The 22,772-nt window shown below is 40.1% G+C and overlaps 1 protein-coding gene across 8 annotated transcripts in view; it reads left to right on the top strand.

Annotated features, from left to right (window-relative positions):
* TSNARE1 (t-SNARE domain containing 1) overlaps nucleotides 1-22,772 on the top strand; it is a 500,241-nt gene that overhangs the window by 203,725 nt on the left and 273,744 nt on the right. For all 8 annotated transcript variants that reach the window (XM_089518973.1, XM_089518978.1, XM_089518975.1 and 5 more), the window contains exons 6-8: nucleotides 11,507-11,597; nucleotides 20,953-21,027; nucleotides 21,818-21,874. In XM_089518973.1, coding sequence (XP_089375099.1) covers nucleotides 11,507-11,597; nucleotides 20,953-21,027; nucleotides 21,818-21,874 — 223 coding nt within the window. The remainder of the gene's footprint in view (nucleotides 1-11,506; nucleotides 11,598-20,952; nucleotides 21,028-21,817; nucleotides 21,875-22,772) is intronic.

The following is a 22,772-nucleotide window of genomic DNA, read 5'->3' as shown; positions in this document are numbered from 1 at the left end:
TTCAATAATTTACTGTGCACACTTTAATCTCGTCCTCGGATCAACATGGGGTTTTGTTTTTTTTCCCAAGCAAACATAAGACTGTTTCGGTCCTTTTGATTCTGAGCTGTAGATTTCTTGGTGTTGGTGGAAAATTATAACAGGGCTGGCTGTCTCCCATGGAGATATTAATTCGAATTAGATTGAAATGAAACATGGATTCTGAATGGGTTTGGCACACCAGCCAGTATTCTGTAGCACGGTATTAATATGCATCAGCTTGGTGTAATGGTTTCACTGTTGGACTGTGACCCTGGAGGACAAGGGTTCAAAGCACCCCTTTACTATGGAAATCTACTGGGTGATCTTGGGCAAGTCACACCTTCTTTGTAACAGATACAGGGAATGGAAAATCCTCTGAATAAACTTGGGCAAGAAAACCTATGTGAGGGTAGCCAATAGTCATAGTTGACTTGAAGGCAAATAGTGGTGGTTACTTTGCATCCCAAAGTTGTGCAACTGAGCACCGAAGAGGCATAAGACCTTGATCTCATCCATTGCTCAATAGTTGAACAACTCCTCTCCTGACAAGTCAAAGTTTGAGAGAGGACTGTATAGGTGTGTTTTGGGGTGGAGTGGGAGGATTAGCCACATTTGAAACTACACAACTGTTTGTATGGTGGCCTAAGTCTTAGTCTTCATCAGAACATGGGATGCATACTACATGTTTCCCAATAAGAGTGTTGCTGCCAGTGGTTTATGTCAGTTAAGTTTGGTTGGATTCTTTTGGACGTAGAATTATGTGGTTCTCCAGATGTTTATTTAATTTCCACGAATTCATCTTCACTGGTTGTCCTGGCTAGTGTTGCTAAATGTTGCAGCTCAACAACATTAGGAGAACTGCACAATTCTCACCCCTGCTCTGGAAAATGGTAGGTATGTAAATGTTCAATTGTTTCATCGTTGTTTGTGAGGACACATAATTTTCAGAGCTATCTCCTTGCTGGTGGAGAAATCAAATATTTCCATCGCCCCATTATTCGCGCATACAAATGCATGTGGGGTTTTGAGTGAAAATCATGTCCTTGTTGAACACTTATTTTGCAAAATAAAACACTATTTCCAGAAACTTTTATTTGGTACAAAAGTAGTGTGGGTTATTCTGGAAAGCAATTATTTATTTATTTTGACATTCTAATTTTTGGGTCACTTCCTGTAAGAAAAGATATCCTCTCTCTCGGACCTAAAACAGAAGGATGCAAAATACAGTCTCCCAATGGTACATTAGGGAATATTTAGGGGGGAAATCTGATTTCCCGCCAAAAACTAGGATGCTTTGGGATCCTAGGGGACACAAAGACAGCCTTGAAGGACAGCATGTGGTCTGTGGACCACACTTTCCTTCCTGTTTCAGTAGAGCAACATTTATTTCTTCCCTTTGCATTCTAGTTCTGACACCTTAGTTGCCTCAGACTTGTTCAAACTCTGTTGTCCACATTTGGAAGGACAGACTTCAGGACAACGTACTGCAGACATGGGAGCTTGTGGCCCTCCAGATTTCACTGGACTACATCTCCTTTCTGCCAGAGCCACCATCATCAGTGGGGAGGCATGATGGTTGATCACCAGTGATCTCTAGAAGGCCGCACATTTTTAATTCCTTCCATAATTAGTAGGGGGAAAACATTGTTGATGTTAATTGTCACCAATTTATGGCCACCCTCTGGTCGAGAGACCTCCAAGTCATCCATAGGCCTTCTCAGGTTGTGCAAACTCACAGCCATGGCTTTCTTGATTAAGTCTATCCATCCTCAATATGGTCTTCCTGTTTTCATTTTGCCTTCCTCCTTACCAAGCATTATTGTCTTTTCCTATGAGCCAATTCTTCTTATGGTATGCTCAAAGTACAATAATCTTTGTGAAGTCATTTTGGCTTTTAAGGGGAGTTCAGGCTTGATTTGCTCTTGGACCCATTGATTTGTCTTTTTGGCAGTCCACAGTATCTGTAGAACTCTCCTCCAGTGCCACATATCAAATGAACAAAAGCATGGTCCCTATGAAAACATGGTTGCTATCCACAGCAGTAGCAATGGTTTGGTAATTGCAGGACTTTGTGCTCCCTCTTAAATTGGTAAAACGGTAATACCAAAGAGATCAAAGCAAAGAGAATCACAGGAACAATAGTTCACAGTGCATTTTATTCATCCAGATGCTCTATGGTAGAAAATTATGTCCTGTGCTTAAAACCAACTACATGCTTTAAGCATCAATCTGGGTGTAATTTGGGACATGAGGCTGGAGTTTGTTTTGTGGTCCCAAGACTGTACAGTGGGTAGGTTTTCTTGCTTGCATTTCCACTGTGTTTATTTCAGCAATAAATGCCTCCTGGCTATATAAATGCAGGATGCTCTAATTTGTCTCTTCATATATAAACAGAAGGAGGGGAAAAACAAAAACTAGAGGACAAATTGGGGTGGCGTTCCTTGGTCATAAAATGCAACTTAACCCGGTTATAGCTTATTTGTTCTTTGCTAGAGCTGCAAAAGACACTTGTGACTTGGATAATCTGTTGATTCATTTATCCAGATCAGATCTCTGGTTCTCTTGGCAGTGTTCAAGCAAAGCAGCACTTTGAGGAAGGTTTTTCATTTCTAATGGTACCGCTGTTCATGGTCCTGGAGAAAATAAATGTTTGTCTTGGATGATTGTCCAAGCATAATATGACATCACCCTGGTTTTGAAACCCTACGGATGCACGGATAGAGTTTACAGATCACCTTTCTATAAATATATATGCTCATGACAGCATGCAATAAAATAGTAAGTGCACAGTTGGGGGAAAAATATTTTAGGGACTGCAACCCCCCAGAATCCTAGAACTTCATATAGGGTTGTCAGGTGCCCCTTATTATTTAGGATATCCTTTATTTGACATCTCAAAATCTTGTCTCTCATTGGACTGGCAGGCATCCCGTATTAAAGGTAATGATTGTCAAGTTGTTTCTGACTGTAGTGGTGGTACTCATCTCCATTACTAAGCCAAGGGAGCCAGTGTTGTCATGACTGCACAGAACACATCTTTCCACCAAAGTGGTGTCTATTTATCCACTTGCACTTTTTCATGCTTCTGAACTGTTAGGTTGGCAGAAGCTGGGGCTAGTGATGGGAACTCACTCTGTCATGCTGCACCTATGCCTTGAACTGCCAATCTGCTGATCTTGCAGTTGTCAGAGTCAGCATCGTAACCACTGAGCCACCGTGTCCCCTTATTATATTACGTTCCCTTCATATATGGAGGGATTATATTAGGTTCCCTTCATATGGTATTCCTAAGTATACTTATTATTATAAGTTAAGTATACTTCTCTTGGCCCAACCTCCCCCCCTCCACCAAACCTGATGGGAATTCCATACACCTGTGCCCCAATCATTGGCAGAATGGACCACCTTTTCCCCATGCAACTGATACCCAATAAAGTAGGTTTGTGGAAGGAGGGTTGTTACTTTATCAGACATCAGCTGCTTGGGGAGAAGAAAATCCAATTTCCCAGTAACTGGAGCATGAGTGTGAATGATGTCCCTGTCAAGTTTGGAGGAGTCACAGAATCAGAGAGTTTGAAGAGACCCCAAGGGCCATCCAGTCTAACCCTATTCTGCCATGCAGGAAGACACAATCAAAGCACTCCTGACAAATGGTCATCCGGCCTCTGTTTGAAAACTCCAAAGAAGAAGACTCCACCACACTCAAGGCAGTGTCTTCCATTGTCAAACAGCTCTTACTGTCAGGAAATTCTTCCTAAAGTTGAACTGGAATCTCTTTTCCTCTGGTTTGTATCCATTGCTCCAGGTCCTAGCCTCTGACTCAAAAGTGACTCAAAAAACAAGTTTGCTCCATCTTCAATATGACACCTTTTTGAATATTTAAAGGTCACATTAGGAGAAGTTACAAGATTCTGGCCATTATTTTTGGAGTTCTACATAAAATTGCCCCATTACTTCCAAAGTCTGTAGCAATGCTTGGTTGCTGTCTTCACACGGGTCCCACTGTGCCATGTGGACCCACCACCGCTAGTGTGAGTCATTCCCTCCAAGTTCAGATAGAATTATCCAGCATTAGCCACATAGCTGCACACCTTGTTGTGACGTCAAGAGGGAGCGACTTATACTCCTGGCAGCAGTGCTGGACACCACAGTGGGACATGTTTATAAGCAACCACCAAATGTTGCACTAGAGTTATTTGGATTTTCCTGCAAATTCTGAAGCAAAGATTGAGATTTTAATCCTAATTTAGGCAGGGGTAGGATGAATTCAGTGTGGAACTGGTTTCCTCATGAAGAGATTGCACATTTGAATTGAAGATTTGGTCCTGTGTCATGTAGACAGGTTGTGCTGAGGGCAGGGTGAAACCAATGTAATTGGCCCATGTAGACATGTCCTTGGTCAAAGCAGAAAGTGCCCAAATCACTGAGCCAGATGGACCATCTAGATACCAGAGACCGAACCCTGAATATGCCAAAGCTCTTTCACTGAGCTATGGTTCTTGTCTTCTCCTTGCTCCATCCCAAACTAAGTCTCAACCCAACCTCGGTGTTCAGTATCTCTCATCAGTAATGCCATACTGTCAGGCGTAATTAACTTACATGGCTTTACTCTTGGAGATCATCTATAAATTGGGTGATAATTAGATTTAATTTACTTCCTATTCTGCTAGGATCTCCATTAAAACTTTAAAAAGCTTTGGAATTTCACCTCCCACAACATTTTATTTTACTTTAATACAGAACAGTAATAAGATATGTCAGTATTATTTGTATTATTAGCTTTACTTCTCCCTGTGGGACAGAAGAAGTTAATTAAAGGGATGTCTCAGGCAGAAAGAATCGGATTCCAAGGACTGTCACCCAATGATACAGCAAGAACTGTATCTATATATCCGTACAGGCATACAACAATTCTATACGCTTGAAGGAGCAACATTTGCAACCAGATTTCTTTTCAAACAATAAGCAAGGTTGGGATGGAGAATGAAACGTTTCCTTTTAGCTGGCATTTCCAGGTCAAGACTGTTCCATGTCCTAGGATTTTGGAGTCTGAACCTGAGAGAGGGATGCCTGGTCATGTCACAGGAAGCAGTTCTCAATATTGTTGAAAGGGTGATGTTATAAGAGGCATTAATAAGCATGACACCTTAAGCTGCAACGACAGTTGCATTCAGTATATCATTCAAGTATGGAAATTCCATCTTCCAGATATGCCTCTGCTTCCCAGAGGGCTTTTTCTGTAGCAGCGCCCCGAATGTGGAATTGTCTTCCCAAGGAGCTCCGTCTTGTACACCCCCTGGAATTATTCAAAAAGAGACTTAAAACCTTTCGCTTGTCCCAAGCCTTCCCCTCTGAAGAATGAATAGGTTTCCAATGTGATTGATTACCTGCCTTACCCTATTGTATGTTGTCTATAGAGAATTTTATATTGGAGTTTATTTCTCCTGTTTTTATGAGATTGTGTAATGGTTTTAATTAGTCTGTAACCCTGCCTCGATCCAATGGGAGAGGCGGGGAAACACAAATAAAATTTATTATTATGATTATTATTATTATTATTAAGTAAATAAATAAATCAAAAAACAAAAACAAAAACACATCAGGAATAGAGAGAGAGAGAGAGAGAGAGAGAATCTCCAAGCAGCACTTCTGCCCTAACATATCTCCCTTTGCTCTGACATCCAGATAAAAGGATCCAAGCTTTGAGACTCCAGGGCAAGCCCTGCGATATGAGAACTCCTACTTCTGGCTATTTTAAATGTGTGTGTGTGTGTGTGTCTGTCTGTCTGTCTGTCTGTCTGTCTGTCTGTCTGTCTGTCTGTCTGTGTCTCTACATGCACATATCCCTTTTATCTGTTATGAATGATTTCAGTGCAGTTGAGAAGCACTGAAAGAAACAAACCAACAGTGAATATCCCTGAACATGGGAAAAGTTGCTTTTTGGACTATAACTTCCTAATATTAGAGCACAACAGGAGCATCTGGTGTACATCAGAAGTGTCCAGTGTGCATCAGAAGAGACTAGTGTGCATCAGAAATACTGAGTGAGAATTGGAGCACAAATGCTGGTGTCCTGATATATATCTTCACGATAGCAGGGGTTCTCTCATGCTAAAGATTTGGAAAGCTACACAGAATAGACTGTGTGGTCGAATGTTAGCCACTGTTTCCTGCTCAGAAAACATGTTTTTGATTTAAAAAAATACATATTTCTGTGCCAAACAATGTTTCCTGTACAGAAAGATTACAGCTACTTCAGTGCAGAATAATCACTAGAACACTTTGGGGTGTGTGAACAGCAGGAAAAAACAATTGTGCTTCTGTATAATTCTTCCTATTATTGTTGTTGTTTAGGAAATTAAAAACAACAAATATTATTAGCAACCCTGTTCTGTTAGCTACTGCAGCCTCACAAGTTCTGACCTCTCTTTTTGTTCCCTCTTTGGGTTGTTCTGTAATCCATTGCATCATCATTTTGCTAGATGTGAGTGGGGCCAGCTCTATATCAATATATTTGGAGCCCATTTGGAACATCGCTATTTGGATTTCATGGATTAATCATTTCCATTATTGTATCAGTAGGTCTTGTTGGGTAGCTGGTAGTGCTGGAAAGATGGACTCTTTCCACTCAGTCTGGATCTTTTTAAAAAGAGTAATTAAATCGACCCAACACTCAAAACAGCAAGTGCTATAAACATTGGAAACATCAATGAATGGAATCACTATGTGGTAGCTAAATGAAGTCCATGCTGCCAAGTTTTTTAATGTAACAAAGCATCTCTAAGACCGCCTGTTCTGTGTATTTTAATCTTGGATGCTTTGGCTGGCACACATGGACACAATTATGGCCTCTTGTCTTTCCTTTTGCTTTCAGTTCAGTAATATGCGTCTGAGGCATTGCTCTGTGGCTGAGGAGATGTTGTCTTCATGGTACACTAAGTTCTCATTTATAGGATTGTTGGGTACTGTGCATAAAATTGGTCTCTCTCTCTCTTTTTAAAAAATCACAGGCAGCTGTTCTACCCGTGTTACTCTTTTGAGGCTCCTGACAGTGCCTTTTGCAAATGGGTATATACTGCAAAGATTTCCCATAGAGGTGAAGCTACCAATCCTATATCCAGAGGAGGCACATTAACTGAGGCACAACTAGATCTCACAATGTGTTCCTCATGCTTTTTTTTTTTTTTGCCAATGAATAATCAGCTACAGTGCGTGTGCAGAGAGACATTTTTGATGTTAAAAAGTGGCCTTGTTTTGCTCACGTTTCAAGACTCATGAGGCTGATTTGAGCTAAATGGACAGGTAAAAGAATACCTTCTCCCATATGAGCCTGTCTGAAATCTAAGATCATCTAAAAAGAAGATATTTGCAAAAGGGGCTCAAAGAGTCATTAATGGCTGCAATTCAGACTGAAGTGAGGTCTTGAATGGAGTGGCTCTTTCATGGGGCCAACACTCCAATATTTATTATCAGTTTCTTATATAATGGGTTAGACAGAATTCTTATCAAGGTTATAGATAACAGAAAACTGCAAAGTGTAGCTAATACATTGGAAGATGGGGGGAAGGGAATCCACAGTACCTTGATAAACTGGACAGAAACTAATACAATAAAATTCAAGAAAGACAAATAAAGTCTACATTTAGGCCACCAAAACCAAATACACAGGTATGATATGGGGAATACATGGCTCAGACGTTCTACATGCAAAATGACCTTGGGGTTATTGTTAATCATAAACTGAGTCAGGAGTGTCATGCTGCATTAAAAAAAAAAGGTGGATGCTATTTTCCAAGTCAAGGGAAGTAGTAGGACACTATTTTCTGCGCTAGTCAGGCCTCTTCTGGAGTCTTCATTCAGTTCCAGGTGTCTCATTTTAAGAAGGATACCAACAAGTTGGGGCAGATTCATTGAAGAGCAATGGATCGCAAGGGTATGATGGACAAAACATGAGGAAAAGTCGAAGGAGCTGGGCATGTTCAGCTTGGTGAAGAGAAGAGGAAGGGGTGATGTGATTGTGCTTTTCAGATACCTCAAAGGATGTCACAGAGAAGTGGAAGCAGGCCTGTTATTTGCTGCCCCAAGTCTAATGATTTTAAGTTAGAGGAGGGTAGATTTCATTTGAACCTTAGAAGGAACATCTTGATAGTGAGAACATTTTGAGAGTGCAGCGATTTGGCTAGAGTGAACATGAGGTCTCCTTCTCTGGATGTCTTCAAAAAGAAGTTGGAGCATTACCTGCTGGGGATGCTCTAGCTGGAGTTCCAAGCAGGGATTTGGATTCAATGCCAATGGGACTGAACTGTATGATTGTATGGATCTATGCCTTTTCTATTTAGATGGCTACCTACCACATTTTGACCAAATGAAAGCAATCAAGGGATTAATGTGATTGTACAATGGGGCCTTGGTATCCACTGGAGTTTGGTTTCAGGACCCAGCATGGATATCATCATCCATTGATGCTCAAATTCCATTAAATACAATAGCAAAGTGTAATGGTGGCCCTTATATAAAATGGCAAAAACAAGGTTTGCTTTTGGAATTTATATTATTTCTTAATAATTTCAAGTCATGGGTGGTTGAACCCATGGATGAAAAATCGGTGCATACAGAGAGTCAATTGTACTATCACTCTGTATGACTAGGCATAGGTCACATTGATTTGTCATGTCCTAAGATACTAACATTCTGGAAGTCTGTTCTGGATCAAATGGAGCATATTGTTCTATTTTACTCTTGGTTCCATTAGCTGTACTATTTTGTCATGTGAGATCATAACTGATCTTGCAAGAAGAGGTGGAAATGATTATGTCTCTCCTGGCTGCCATAAGAATGGTTTTCAGTTACAACTGGGGATAGAGGAAGGTCCCTCTGTTAGTGTGGGAATCACTTGTTAAGAACTGGAATGAGACAGACATCATGAAATGAGCAAATAATGGGGAAGAAGATAATCAGATAGATATTAGGTTCTTGAAAAATGGAGCAGTTTTGCAATGTGTTGGAATCTGAAGGTTCAGAATAAAGAGGGCAAGAGAATAATACTAATAATTAATTTGTTGTGGTCCATTTTTTTGCCTAGGATATCCAGGCTATATTATTTCTTATTTCATTTTATGGGTGTGAAAACTGGACAGTGAAGAAAGCCAAGAGGAAGAAAATGGACTCATTTGAAATGGACTGCTAAAAAGAGTGGTTGAAAGTCTCTCATTCATAGCATCTCCATAAGTCAGAGTCAACTTGATGGGAAATAACAAAACAAATATGTGTTTCTTATCTTTATTGTTATGCTTTAAATGATGTTATTGTTTTGAAAATTAAAAACATTTTAATATGATACCTTTTATTTGTTTTATTTTCCTTCTTCAGATTTTTAGCTCTGTTGTGTTTAAATGTTGTTTTCTAATGTCAGGAGAAAGAAGAGATATTAAACAAGGAACCAAACATTAGTAGGTTGCTGGTAGCTCTGTTACCTGGGGAAGGTAAATCTATGTTGGCTTTTGGGGAACTACTCTGGATTTAATGGGAACAATCTACGGTGCTGATCTATCACCAACTATTTGTGTAGAAGAGGGACTTTCTGCTGGTGTTGCTTGTAATGCCATTTGAGTCTTCTTAGCCTTCAGTTAAAGAAACAAAAATATTGAAATATGAAAAATATCAAAGCCAAGCCTGTTAGGGTCTAGCTTTAAATCATCAGAGTATCAGAAACATGTCTTTGTCTAACTATGGCCCCATACAGACGGGCCAAAATAAAGCTGCTTCAGGTCACTTTGGAGGTATGCTGTTTAAATGATGCATGCGTAATAAGAGTCCGGAAGCTGTGCCAAAGCTGCGCTATAGTCCTTAGGACTGGATTGTGGTTTTGGCGTGGCTTCCAGATTCTGAGTATGCATGTATCATTTAAACAGCATACCTCCAATGTGACCTGAAACAGCTTTATTTTGGCCTGTCTGTATGGGACCTATATTTCACTAAGAACTGAAACTGATTCAAAAACAACACAAGTAGCTTGCAGTTCAAACAAAAGTTTATTAATGGCTTTGTTTTATATATACATAGAGTCTATATCCTAATCTAGCTAGTGAATAATTCAGGTTAAGAAGAAATATTTATCTCACCATCTTTCCAAGGAAAGTTGATGGAGAAGGAAGATGGAGGGAGGACCCAACAGGTCAGGAGAAAAACTTTGAAAGTGTGAAAATGCAAGTCCCAAAAGGGATAGTGACCTAAGTCACATGGTTAGTTTGAAAGAGAGGGGGAGAGAGAGGGGGCTTGCATGCAGGAAATCCCTGTCTATATAAGAATGGGGGAAGAGAATGCAAAAATCTTCTAATATTGCTTACTCCACAAGTATCATCTGTGGAAATTTCATCTGTGGAAATTCCCTCTTCTACACACCTACTAAAGATAAAGGGTCCCTGTCTCTCATTTTATCTGGCAATGCTAACAATGCCTCTTAATTCTGTCTCTAAAAGTTTATGTTATCTTTTGGCTATGTTAGAAAATAGTTTAGATACCATGCAGTACAATTAATCTTATTTTCAGGAAGGGAAAAGCCAAATACCCAGCTTGCTCAGAGGCTGAGGCTGCATCTGCACTGCAGAAATAATGCAATTTGATGCTTCTTTGATTGCCATGGCTCACTGCTGTGTGATTCTGGATCTATGGTTCTGTGAGATATTTAGCCTTCTCTGTCAGAGAGTTCTGCTGCCACAACAAAGTGCAAATCTATAGGATGGAGCCGTGCCAACTGAAGTTGTGTCAAGTTGCATTAATTTGGCAGTGCAGAATCTTTTTCAACTTCTAGGAATTTTTGAATTGGCCTTTCTGGAGGGGTCTGATATAATAAAGCCCATGCAAATGTTAACTACTGCTTTGTAAGAGCAAGACAACACCAGAAACAATTGGGAGTGCAGGTCTCATTCTGTTGAAAGGCTTGAGAATAGTATTCGGGAAAGCAGTCAGACTGCAGCTTCTTGCTAGTTTTGTTCCTACAGTCTAACATGGTGAAGGATATTCTAAAACTGAATATTGTTTAATAATGTTTAATACTGGATACTGAATATTGAGAGAGATGTAAAATTATGTTGCAGCACCAGTAGGATCCCTACCCCTTACACAACTTTTTTAAAAATCAAGGACAGTCTGATTTTGAATGACGGCAATATCCTTGTAGGCCTGGGACTCTTCTGACCACTCCCAAATCCAGTGTCTGTGAATTTGTTAAACTTCTGCATATATATATATATATATATATATGAAACAAGAGAGAATACATGGGACACAGACCTAGACATTAGTCTTATCCATGGAAGTAACATTTTGTCATAAGTAAATTCCCCTTTTGGTTGTTAACACCAGCATCCGACACTATATGGAATACTTTTGCAAGTGAGGTTTCATGAATGGCCCTTGAAAATACTTTTGAACTTTGGCTGCAGATTCTGACTATCCCCTCCCCCCAATTGTTTCCATTATAAAGGCACACAACTCAACAAGAGACCAACAAAACCATCACAACGTGCACAAATGCTATCCGACAGTTATCTGAGGTCATCAGAGGTTCTTCAAGGGTAAGTCGCCTTTGAGAATATATCTAGTAAGATTCTCAGTGATTTACAGTGCCTGCCTACCTGCCGCCACATAGGTCTTGTGGAGTTTAGTGAGATTTCCCCCCATGCACATGGGATTGTTGCTTCATTGTAAAAAATTAAAATAAAATAAAATAAAATAAAATAGAAATCTTACCCTGAACTTGTTGTTGTTGTTGTTTATGTATATCACACCTTTCCCCCAGTATATGGACTCAAGCTGGCAGTTCTTCTCATCTCTTTTTCTCTTTTGGAGCGAGTTTGATTTCTGCATCTCTTTCCTTTTTTGGAGTAAACTTGATTTCTGCTACTCTAGAGACTAGTACATAGATTCAGTTTACAAGAAAAGAGATTCTACCTAGACTTTCGGACAAACTTGTTGGCTGTAAGGACTGCTGGACAATGGAATAAACTGCTTTGGAGGGTGGTGGACTCTCTTTCTTTGGATAGAAATTGGATGAGCATCTTTTTGGGAGTGCTTAATTGTCAGGGGTTGGATTAGATGGCCCTTCCAGCCTCTTCCAACTTGGTGATTCTATAACAAACCCTTTTCTGTTGCTAGAAGAGGATTCCCTACTAGAAACACACCAACTAGACTAAACAGGCAGCCCTTTGGAACACAACATCAGAGTATATTTGTTCATACTCACACTTGTGTAGAAGCAGCAGACTATGGGATTATTGAGTTACCAAATGAAAGTTGAGATGAGATGAAATGAAATATTTCTTCTCACAGCCTTTTATCAAGATGCAATAAATTGGTTGATTCTCATACATCTGGAGACATTTTCCATGACACAAATTGGCTCCAGTGGGAAGTCAAATGAAGACAAGCAAAAACAGAAAAAAGGAAAGAAAGCATAGCAGTTGTTGACGTGTTAATGCCATTTCCATCAGCATTGGGGCTATGGCAAATGCTACAGTTGGAGTACAAGCAAAACTGGAAAGAAGAGCCCTTTTAAAATGTGAGAAGAATGTCATGTCAAAATCCTACATTGAAGAGACAGAGGGTAACTTTAAGCTCATAGTTACACAACAATCGTGATATGCCATCTTGTGTCATGTAATGAGTTGTGAGGTTGCACAAGCAAAGTGAAATGTCCATCAAAGTAAAATACATATCCATTAGAAATAGACAATGTGCCTCAAAGTGCATTGTGTGCATCATATTGTATTTATTTATTCAATTTATATCCCACCCTTCTCCTATATGGGACCCAAAGCTGTGCGTTAAAATTAAATAGCTAAAACAATCTGAGTGCAATTTAAAAAATAAAATAAAACAACAATCTATTTAAAAACAATGTAAAACAGTTAAAATCACATTTTTTTTAAAAAACTGTTGCATATTAAAAACCAGCATAGCCATGGCACTAGCTGAACCACTTAGAAGCTCAGTCTCTTTAAATCAGAAGGTACTTCCCTTCCAATGAAAAGAAAGCAGAGAAGAGGCAAACCAAACCTCTGTCAGAAGAAAATTGCACAGCTTGGGAGCAAAGGTTTTCCCTTGAGTCTTTACCAGACATAGCCATGATGGTGATGGAACCAAGAGAAAGGCCTTCCCCAAAGGTGTTTTCAGTAGAGTCATAGAGGGAGATAAGGTTTTTCAGCTAAGTAGCTGTTACAGAATACTGGCTGAAGAAACTAATTAGAAATGGCACTGTTGTTTAACAGTGGTCCAAGCAAATGATGGAGGGGAAGAAAGGATTTTTAAAGACACTGAGAGGCCCAGCCTAGTATGTTCTCCTTTTCCATTATGTTAATGGAGCTCAAGTTAGTGGTGTGAAAGAAATGAGTTGGCAACAGTGCAACCCTTTGAATTGTTGATGTGGTTTCCTTCATTTATGGATCCCTTCCCCTTGTGAAGCCTGGAGCAATTCTCTCTGTGTCCACCACCCTTAAAAATGGGAAGACATATTCCATTAGAGCAATGGATAGGGGAGGTATGTGAGTCATAAACTGGAGAACAATAATGTTACATCCACACTAGAGCTATGGGTTTTTGGGAGACATTTTGCAAATAAATTAATTTCGTAGAATGAAAGGCTAACTTTGGCTGTGTGGTTTACAAGTGTGAACACAACTCTTACATGCCATACAACTTCAGATAATAGTAATTAGACAGAATGCAGGTTTGCTCTCTAAGCAAGGCAATGGTTTTTAAAAAATGTTCTAGAAAGTGCATCTCTAAAGTACAGTCAGTAGAAACCATCACCAACGTTGGCAGCCTGCTGAGTCAATAAATCACTCTGCTTGTGTTTCATTGGGTTTCTTTTGTTACACTGTCACATATTGATTTCTTTGTGGCACCTGAACAAAGAGCACAAAAGTAAAAATAAAAATCTATGTGTTGCATTGACCAAATAAAACACAATTTACAGGATAATCCTACATGTGTTTATTCAAAAGCAATCTTACTTCCTGGTAAGGTTTGTGCACCACAATCCTGTTCGTACAATATGCTGATTTAAAAAATAGTGGTGCAAGTGGTTGTACTCTGTGTAATTGCAGCCCTAGGACAGACAGTCACTCACAGTTTTGACTTGATGGAAGGGGGAGCTAAACAGTGTTTGCACAACGTTTAACCACATGTTAACGGCTGGATCTACACTGCAGAATAACTTAGCTGCCTTGACTTGATGCTGTGTCATTCTGGGATGTGTAGTTTTGTGGGATACGACAATTAAAGTCATGTCAAACTGCATTAATTCTGCAGTGTGGGAACAGCCCATGTCACCTACTTGGCAACCCATTGCTCAGCTTGAGGATATAGAATGATTGTAATGACATTTATTTGCACTAGGCTAAAACTGTATACCAGTAGTAGAGAATCTGTGTCACAAGAACCACATGTAGCCCTGAGAACCATTTTTGGGAGCTCCAAAGTTATTTTGAATGCCCTGCAATGCCTCCCAACATCCCTAGAAGGCATTATGAGACACATTTTTGTGGGGGCTTTGGGCTATGTGGCCATGTTCTGGAAGAGTTTATTCCTGACATTTCACCTGCATCTGTGGCTGTTATCTTCAGAGATGCCATCTTTGAAGATGCCAACCACAGATGCTGGTGAAACATTAGGAATAAACTCTTCTAGAACATGGCCACATAGCCTGAAAAACCCACAAAAAGCTATGGATGCCAGCCATGAAAGCCCTTTATCCCTTCCTCCAACCTTAACATATAATTCACAAAAACAATACTAAAATAACATCTAAATTAATTAAAGCAACAATGAAACAACAGAGAGATGGGCATCTTGGGAGAGATAGACCAAGTCAGTGGGTCAGCAGGTGAATTACTTAGGGAAGGCCTGTCAGAAGAGATCCATCTTGACAGCCTTTACAAAGTATAGAGATTTCAAGATAGGTGTCATATGGGCATCTCTAGCTGATCCAGTAACTAGCCTGGCTGCCATATTTTGGACTAGTTGAAGTTTCTGAACTAGGTACAAGGGTAGCCCCCTGTAGAGTGCATTACAGAAGTCAGGTTGTGAGGTTACCAGCACATGTACTAGTGTCTCCAGGTCCTCTGATTCCAGGAAAGGACGCAGCTGGTGTATCAGCCAAAGCCGATACAAGCACTGCTAACTGTTGCATTTGGCTTATTTGATATCTGAAGTGACAGGTCAAGGAGCACTCCCAAGCTACGAACACAGTCTTTTATGGGGAGTGTGACCCCTTCTAGGACTGGTTGACATACCGCTATACCTGGATTAGGGGTCCCAACAGCGAGTACCTCTGTCAACTGAATATTGACATCCCACCTAGGACCGAAGTCTCCAGCCACTTATGTAGAGAAACGTTGTTATAATTTGCTGTCAAATCAATTCTGATTTGAATGGGTGACCTCCAAAAACCCAGTCATTAACTACCCTATTTAGATCTTGGCTACTGATTTACTTTGTGACTTATTATTGTGACATGATGTGGCTTACTGGGAAAAAACATTAATGCTTAGTAAAGTAGGAGACAGGAAGAATAGAGGAAGACTGTGCTACAGGTGGTTTGTTTCAATCAAAGAAGCCACAACCTCAAGTCTGCAAGACCTGAGCAGGATAGTAGGTGACCAACCATCTTGGTGGACTCTTGTTTCCTGAATTCTCATATGTTGAAGTCAACCTGAGAGCAAACAACAACAACATAGCTGAAGTATTGTCATGTAAAAGATGGAGTGGCCTGGGATGTTTTCTTTCTTTCTGCTCCTCTAAAGACAAGAACCAATGGAATCAAATGAAAAGAGATTCAGCCTAAACATTAGCAAGACCTTGACAGTAAGAACTTCTAGAGAGTCAGTCGACTGCTTCAGAGGGTGTTGAACTCTCTTTCATGGATCTCTTTAAGCAGATGTTTGGCCATCTTTCAGGAGATCTATATTTTCTGTTCATGTCATGAGAATGAATGAAATGGCCCTTGTGATCCCTTCTGACCACTTAGATTCTATGATTTTAAGTAGGAAATGGAAGAAAAGTGGAAGAGTGCATTATAAATGGATCAGTTCACTCAAAGAAACCATTGTCCTGAGTTTACCAGACTTCAGGGGAGCAGTGGATGACCAGGGAGGTCTCTCATTCTTAGAGTTACCACAAATCAAAGCCAACTTTATGACAACTAACAACAGCCTGAAAGTAGGGATTTTCCTTTATGAAGTGAACAAAGAAATGTTCCTGATGGAATCAATGTTTCTCTGGAAGAACATAGCATACGCTGGACCTTTGGAATTGTATCCTTTATTTGTCTTGCTTGCACCCATGCTGGGAATGGCACAAATTATGTTGCACAGTGCTGTTCTGAGCATTTTGTTAGATAATAAACATCTGAGCAGCAATTTTCCTTGAAATCATGCTTTACCTACTGTTACCTGCTTCCCTCTTCATTGCCAACATAATGTAGATGAAATCCATGTTCCCTGTCAGCCTTCTAAAGATACATCCTCTGCATGCATTTGATCATTCAGAAGCAGTTTGTACAACAAGACTATCCACTGTGCTGTTCTGGTACTGATTGTATTTGCAAGAGTGTCTGTGGGCTGCATACAATGGAATGCCCTTGTGTGTTCGCCCTGATGCTAAAATGAAACAGAACATTGTGATTCAGTTTTACAGTGGCAAGATGTTTTTAATGAAGGAAAATTGACACCAAGGTGTTAAATCTTGTTTACTGATAATGGCAATTTGTTTGGTGAGAGCTATAGATCAGAGAAGATATGGCCCAGACAAGCCCTCAAAGTGACACACAATCATGAATCAAATTGAAATAACATTAAAGCACACCTGCCAATAGCATAAAATGCAATAATTAAACAAACCAAGAGCACTTAAAAGCAGCAGATTAACACAGTCAATCAGTTCACTGCTAGAAAGACCTTGTGAAATAAAAAATGCCCTCACTGCAATGTTATTCACTGGATGTTGTTTTATCCTAACCTTCTGTACATTGTTCTCCTTTTCAGTATTATCCTGATGACAAGTTTGAGTTAGTTTAGACTTGGAAATTATCATTGGCCCAAGGTCATGAGGAGATACTTATAGCAGAGAAGATTCAAGCTCATGTCTCTCCAGGACTAGACCAACACTTGAATGAAAATTGATTCCCTCCAGCTTCCTGAGGGACAAAACTAAATTAGTCTAGTAGATGCTACTGAGATGGGAATTCCAGCCAGGAGAGTCATAGAACTCATAGACTTGGAAGAGACCACAGGACATCAAGTCCAGCTCAATGTGGGGACTCCATTGAGAATATCCCCAGCAACTGCCTGCCCAACCTCTTTGTCGCAGTGATATATCCAAGTCTTTTATTCCATGTATCAAGTCTCAAATCTCTACCTTCAAGTCTCAAGCTGACTCTCAAGTCCTTGAAGGATACATTCAAGTCGACTCTAAAATCCTGGAGCCAACTTTCACACACACAAAAGGACGTGGTCAGTTTGGTTTTTTTTAATAACTGGAAAATCAAGAAGACATGCACAAAGTTAGGTTTAAAAAATATTGGAAGGGAACAGCAAACATGTTAGGCAATGGAATATCTCAGCATCTGCCTTAAGACCATTTGCTGTTTCTGGATGAAGTTAGGCCAACAAGTCACTTGTTAAAAACATATAAGAGTTGAGTCAATTTGGTGCATCATTCATTGCCTAGTCAAGTCCAAGACAAGTCATTCAAATGTCATGGCTCCATCCTACAGAATCCTGTAATTTGTAGCTTTGTGAAACACCAGCACCCTTTGGCAGAGAAGACTAAAGATCCTGTAAAACTATAAATCCCAGAATTTCATAGGATGGAGCTACAGCACGTGGTGTCAAACTGCATTATTTCTACAGTGTAAATGCACCCTTGGGTTCTCTGGAACAGCAAAGAACAAACCTGTCCCCTCCTCTCTGTTACAGCTCTTGAAGAATATAAAGAGCATGATCATGCCACTTCTTGGTCTTCTTTTCACCAGGCTCAACATGTCCAACTCCTTTAACTGTTCCTCATGTGTTTCTTTGCATACCTCTTATCATTCTGGTTGCCATTCTCTGAAACTGTTCCATCTATTTCCTTCTTAAAATGAGATTCCCAGAACTGAACGCAGTACTCCAAATAAAGCCTGAATAGAGCAAAATATACAGTGGGACAATTTCATCTCTTGATTTGGAAACTATAATGTTCTGTTAATGCTGGCTAAAAGTATGTTTCCCTTCTATATTACAATCAGCAATAATCCCAAGGTCCTTTTGACATGCGCTGCTGCTAAGCCAAGTGTCTCTCCATCTGGACCTGTGTGTTTGGGAGGCGGTTTTTTGCCTAAATGTTGAATTTTGCATTTGCATTTGTTGAATTCCACTTTGGTTGAATTCAGTTTTCTAGTTTATCAAGGTTCTTTTGAATTAAGTTCCTATTATCTCCCTATATGTTAGCTACCCTTCCTAGTTTTATATCATCTACAAACCGGGTAAGGAGTCCCTCAATCCCATCGCTTAAGAAACTGATAAAAATGTTGAAGAGTGGACCAAATCACTTGCACTCCACTTAATACTTCCCTCCAGTTTCAAGTGCAGACACTGATGGTGACACTTTGAACACAGTTTTCCAGCCTATTATGGATCCATCCGATGATGTTTCCATCTATTCCACATTTAATCAGTTTGTTAGTCAAAAGATCATGGGGGACTTTATTAAATGCTTGGCTGAAATCCAGATAAACTAAAGGTGCCAGCATGAAAAAAGGCCTCCTCTTGATCTATTGCATGTCCAGATCCAGAAGATAAAGTCATCCATGTTGGCTGTCAGTAGATGACTTGAACAAAAAGTGGGAAAATCATGTTAAAGAAGCCAGTGGTAAAAGTAATGTCAGTATATCAACACCATCTATGTAGTTACAATTATTTATGCTGGTGGATAGGTCTGCGGATAAATCAGGGGAGATATAAATTCACATAGCTCTAGAGCATTTAATATTTGGTGACACATGCATTGGTTACATACTGTTTGGGCTACTGTAACACACACTACATGGGGCTGCCTTTGGAAAACTGTTGACTGGGACTGCTTCTGCACTACAGAAATAGTATTGATTGACACCACTTTAACTATCTTGGCTCAATGCTATGGGATTCTGGGATTTGTAATTTTGTGAGATATTTATTCTTTTCTGTCAGAGAGCTCTGGTGCCACAACTAAATCTCTGGCTTTGCTCCGCGAACGAATATTCCATACCACTGAGCCATGGCAGTTAAAGCAGTTTAAAACTACATGATTTTTGCAGTGCAGATAAAGTCTGGGACTAAATACAGGGAATGTATAACTTCTCTGTTGAAACAGCTTCACTGGCTACCAGTTTGTCTCTGGGCACAATTCAAAGTGCTGGTTAAGACCTATAAAGCCTATACAGTTTAGATCCAGACCATCTGAAAGACTGTGGCCGGTTACAAACCGGCAGTTTAGTGCGTGATGAGCATGCACTAGGGTTACAAAAGGGCAGTGCTTTTGCACCGCCCTAACCCTAGCGCGTGCTCGTCACGCACTAAACAGCGGTGGCCCTTCCATATGGCCGCCACCACGAGGACATCACGGCCGCGCCGCCTCTAGATGGGGCGGCGCGGACGTGACGTCCTTGCTCCGCGCCAGGGCGCTTAGTGCGCCCTGAACACGGAGCAGGAAGGAGCTCCATTTCGGAGCTCCTTCCTGGTTTAGTCCGCTGGGCGCAGCCTTCAGACGGCTGCGCCCAGTGGACTAAAAGAGAAAGGGGCCAAGCGGCCCCTTTCTCTTCTCCCCGCCGCCGCGGGGTGTCCTTGGGGCTTGAAGCCCCAGGGACACCCCTTTTCAGGCTGTGGGGAAGCGGCGTTTTGCTGCTTCCCCGCAGCCCGAAAAGCGGCGGATCGGGGCCTCAGCGGCTGCCGGTGTAGCCGCTGAAGCCCCGATACTCCGGGAAAAGGGACGGGTCCAGACCGCCAGAAATGGGCGGTCTATAACCCGCCTGTATCTCCCAATATGAGAACGTCCTACTTTTAGGATTTTCAGGGAAAGCCTTTCTCTTGGTCCAACCACCATTTCCAGAATTGATGTTGATAGCATCAAAGATTTTATACCCAATAATTCAGAGCATAGAAATAATGCCAAAAACAATGTCCAATCACAATACTATCTCACTAAATCTGGTGGAGAAAAAGACAGACTATACCTGGAGACTTAGAGAAAGTTTACTAAAAAATGAAGAGGTAGTCAAAAATGCAAAAAAAAAAGCTCTTAAACATTGATTTTTTAGAAAACTCAAGAGAAGAGGTCACAAATAAAACAATACGGTAAGCTAGCAAGGCAGCTATCAGGAGTCTCTTCAATGAAGAAAAGAGAAAGAGAAGAAGAGAACAAAATTAGAGAAGAATTGAAGAAGAAAGAAGAAGAATGGAAGAACAATCCCAGGGGAAAGGAACTAAAAGATGAAATCCTAATGCAGCAGAAACAATTGAAATTGATGATAATCAAAGACAAAGAGGGAAAAATACAACTAGCCAGATGGAAACACTTTTTAAAAAAATTAGTGAGAAAAGACTTATTTAAATTCATGATATTTATGTTATTCTTTATTTCATTGTTATTTTTTTAAAAAAAATATTTATTATACATTGTTTTAAATGTGTTTTATGAGTCGCCTTGGATGATAGGGGGAATATTGATTAATTCAGTACTTCCTGGTCCTGTACTTGAAAAAATATAGGACTCAGTTTATCTGATGACCTTATACACAATGTGTAGAGTTCAACGTTATCTCTGAAATATGCTATCAGTGAATAATTGATGACACAAACATAAAGGCCTTTTTCCTATGTTAATAATGTTTGTTCATCCTTTGCTTGTTTGTAGCAAGAACGGCTTCAGCTGGACCGTCTGAAGAACCAGCTTTCTGATGCCATTCAGCGATATGGGGCAGTACAAAAGGTAAAGGAGGGTTTTCAGGATGTTCCTTCACTTAAGTGGTGTTGAAATGGAAAGCAGAACGCAAGAATGTAAAGAATGTTGTTGTCTTTGTGGTGAAAAGATTTTGTAGCAGAGTGTTCAGGATTAAATTTACAGGAGCCTCCTCACATATCCAAATTAATAACCCAAGTTTGGGGGGAAAGCAACTACAGCTCCAGCAACCCTGAAGGTAGTAAGACGCTTGAGAAAGAGGCTGATCAGGATCTGTAGGCTTCATCCTCTCTTTCATGTCACAGTTTTGCGACTCTGGAAAAAGTACAAATGCTTGCAGAGTTCTCTGAAAGTCTTTGAGCCAATATTTCTAATAATAGCACAGTTTCTCTAATGATGTGCCTTGCTTCAGTATACGTTCCACCTGAAGCTAAGCATGTGATGTTCCACCTGTATAATTCTTTCTAATAAATTACAGTGTGCCAGAATTACTTATGGCATCCCCTCCCCTTCACTGAATGGTCTGGGTGTGTCAGGAGGTTTCCTTGAGTGGCACACTGCCACCTCCCCACACTTTTGCCTGTCACTTTTAAAACGTACCGGTTGCTTTTCATAACCCTGCCATCCTTGAAGTTTGTATGATTTCTGATTTCTCAAAAGCCTGCTTTTTTGAAGCCCCCCCCCCTTGCATTCTTGTTAGTTCATCCCCTCCCTTATTGTGTTCCACCACCATCCTGAAATATTATGAATGAATAAGATTGTGATGCATTTCAATTCAATTCCAAGTTGTAATTCTGCAATTATTTCCCTCTTTTGACAGAAAATTGCAGAGAGATCCAAAGCACTGCTTCCCAAGGGACAGAGAAATAGAAAACAGGTAAGTGCAGTGTTTATTTCTCTGGAGAGTACCATAAATTCTGAGCAGATGGGCCAGCCTCTAATTCTCTTCTTGGTATTATCTTTCTTTTGTATCCAGCAAGGCAATTCCTGCATTTTAGCTTTGACACATGCTCTGTTTTCATATTCTGGAATGTCTCTTCCTGGTTATAGCTGCTCTTTGGAAGGCCCCATAGTTTCTTGTTTTGTTTTGTTTTTTTGTTTCTATGTTCATTTGTTTTTTCCATGGGAAACCACATTATGCAACATGCCAACTTGGTGTTTGCCACTCTGCTCACCACAGGTCCCCTTTGATTGCCTGGCTTGACTGGTTTTGGGTAAGTTTCCATAGAGATAGTACACTTTAAACAGTTGGCACCATTTTGAGATATGAATGCAAAGTTGAGTAAGAGTGGGAGAATCTCGATACAACATGACACTATGTTAGATTATTATTATTTCTTTGAATGATCTTGTGTAAAAGAGAGAGAAAGAGAGAGAACCACTTTAGTCCATTGCATGAAACCAGTGGAACGGAGATACTTCCATTGGTGGCCTTTGTGTGAGATGATTCCACTTTCTAATGTTAGAACTAACTCAGATCATCTCAGCGGTCTTAATGAATCTCAGATGGCAAATGAGCTTCAGCAACTTTAGCTTTTCTGTGCATTTCAAACATTGTTTTTCCCCCAAGTTCAATGATTGTGAAGTAGAAAACAAAATTTCAAGAAAACATTCATTGACCCTTTGCTTTCTGCTTTTGCCTTTTCCTTGGAAATTCTAGTATAAAATATGATTTCCCATTGAATGGTAATCAACTTTCCTTGATGTTGTGTATGAGGTTATTCTTATTTATTGTTCTCTTTTGAAAAAATAAAAATAAAACAAATCTCTATTTT

Source organism: Sceloporus occidentalis, unplaced genomic scaffold, assembly GCF_023333645.1.
Source record: "Sceloporus occidentalis isolate IW3139 unplaced genomic scaffold, rSceOcc1.0.p SCAF_3, whole genome shotgun sequence".
In the NCBI taxonomy this organism is placed as follows: Eukaryota; Metazoa; Chordata; class Lepidosauria; order Squamata; family Phrynosomatidae; genus Sceloporus; species Sceloporus occidentalis.
This window is presented reverse-complemented; position numbering and strand designations above follow the sequence as displayed.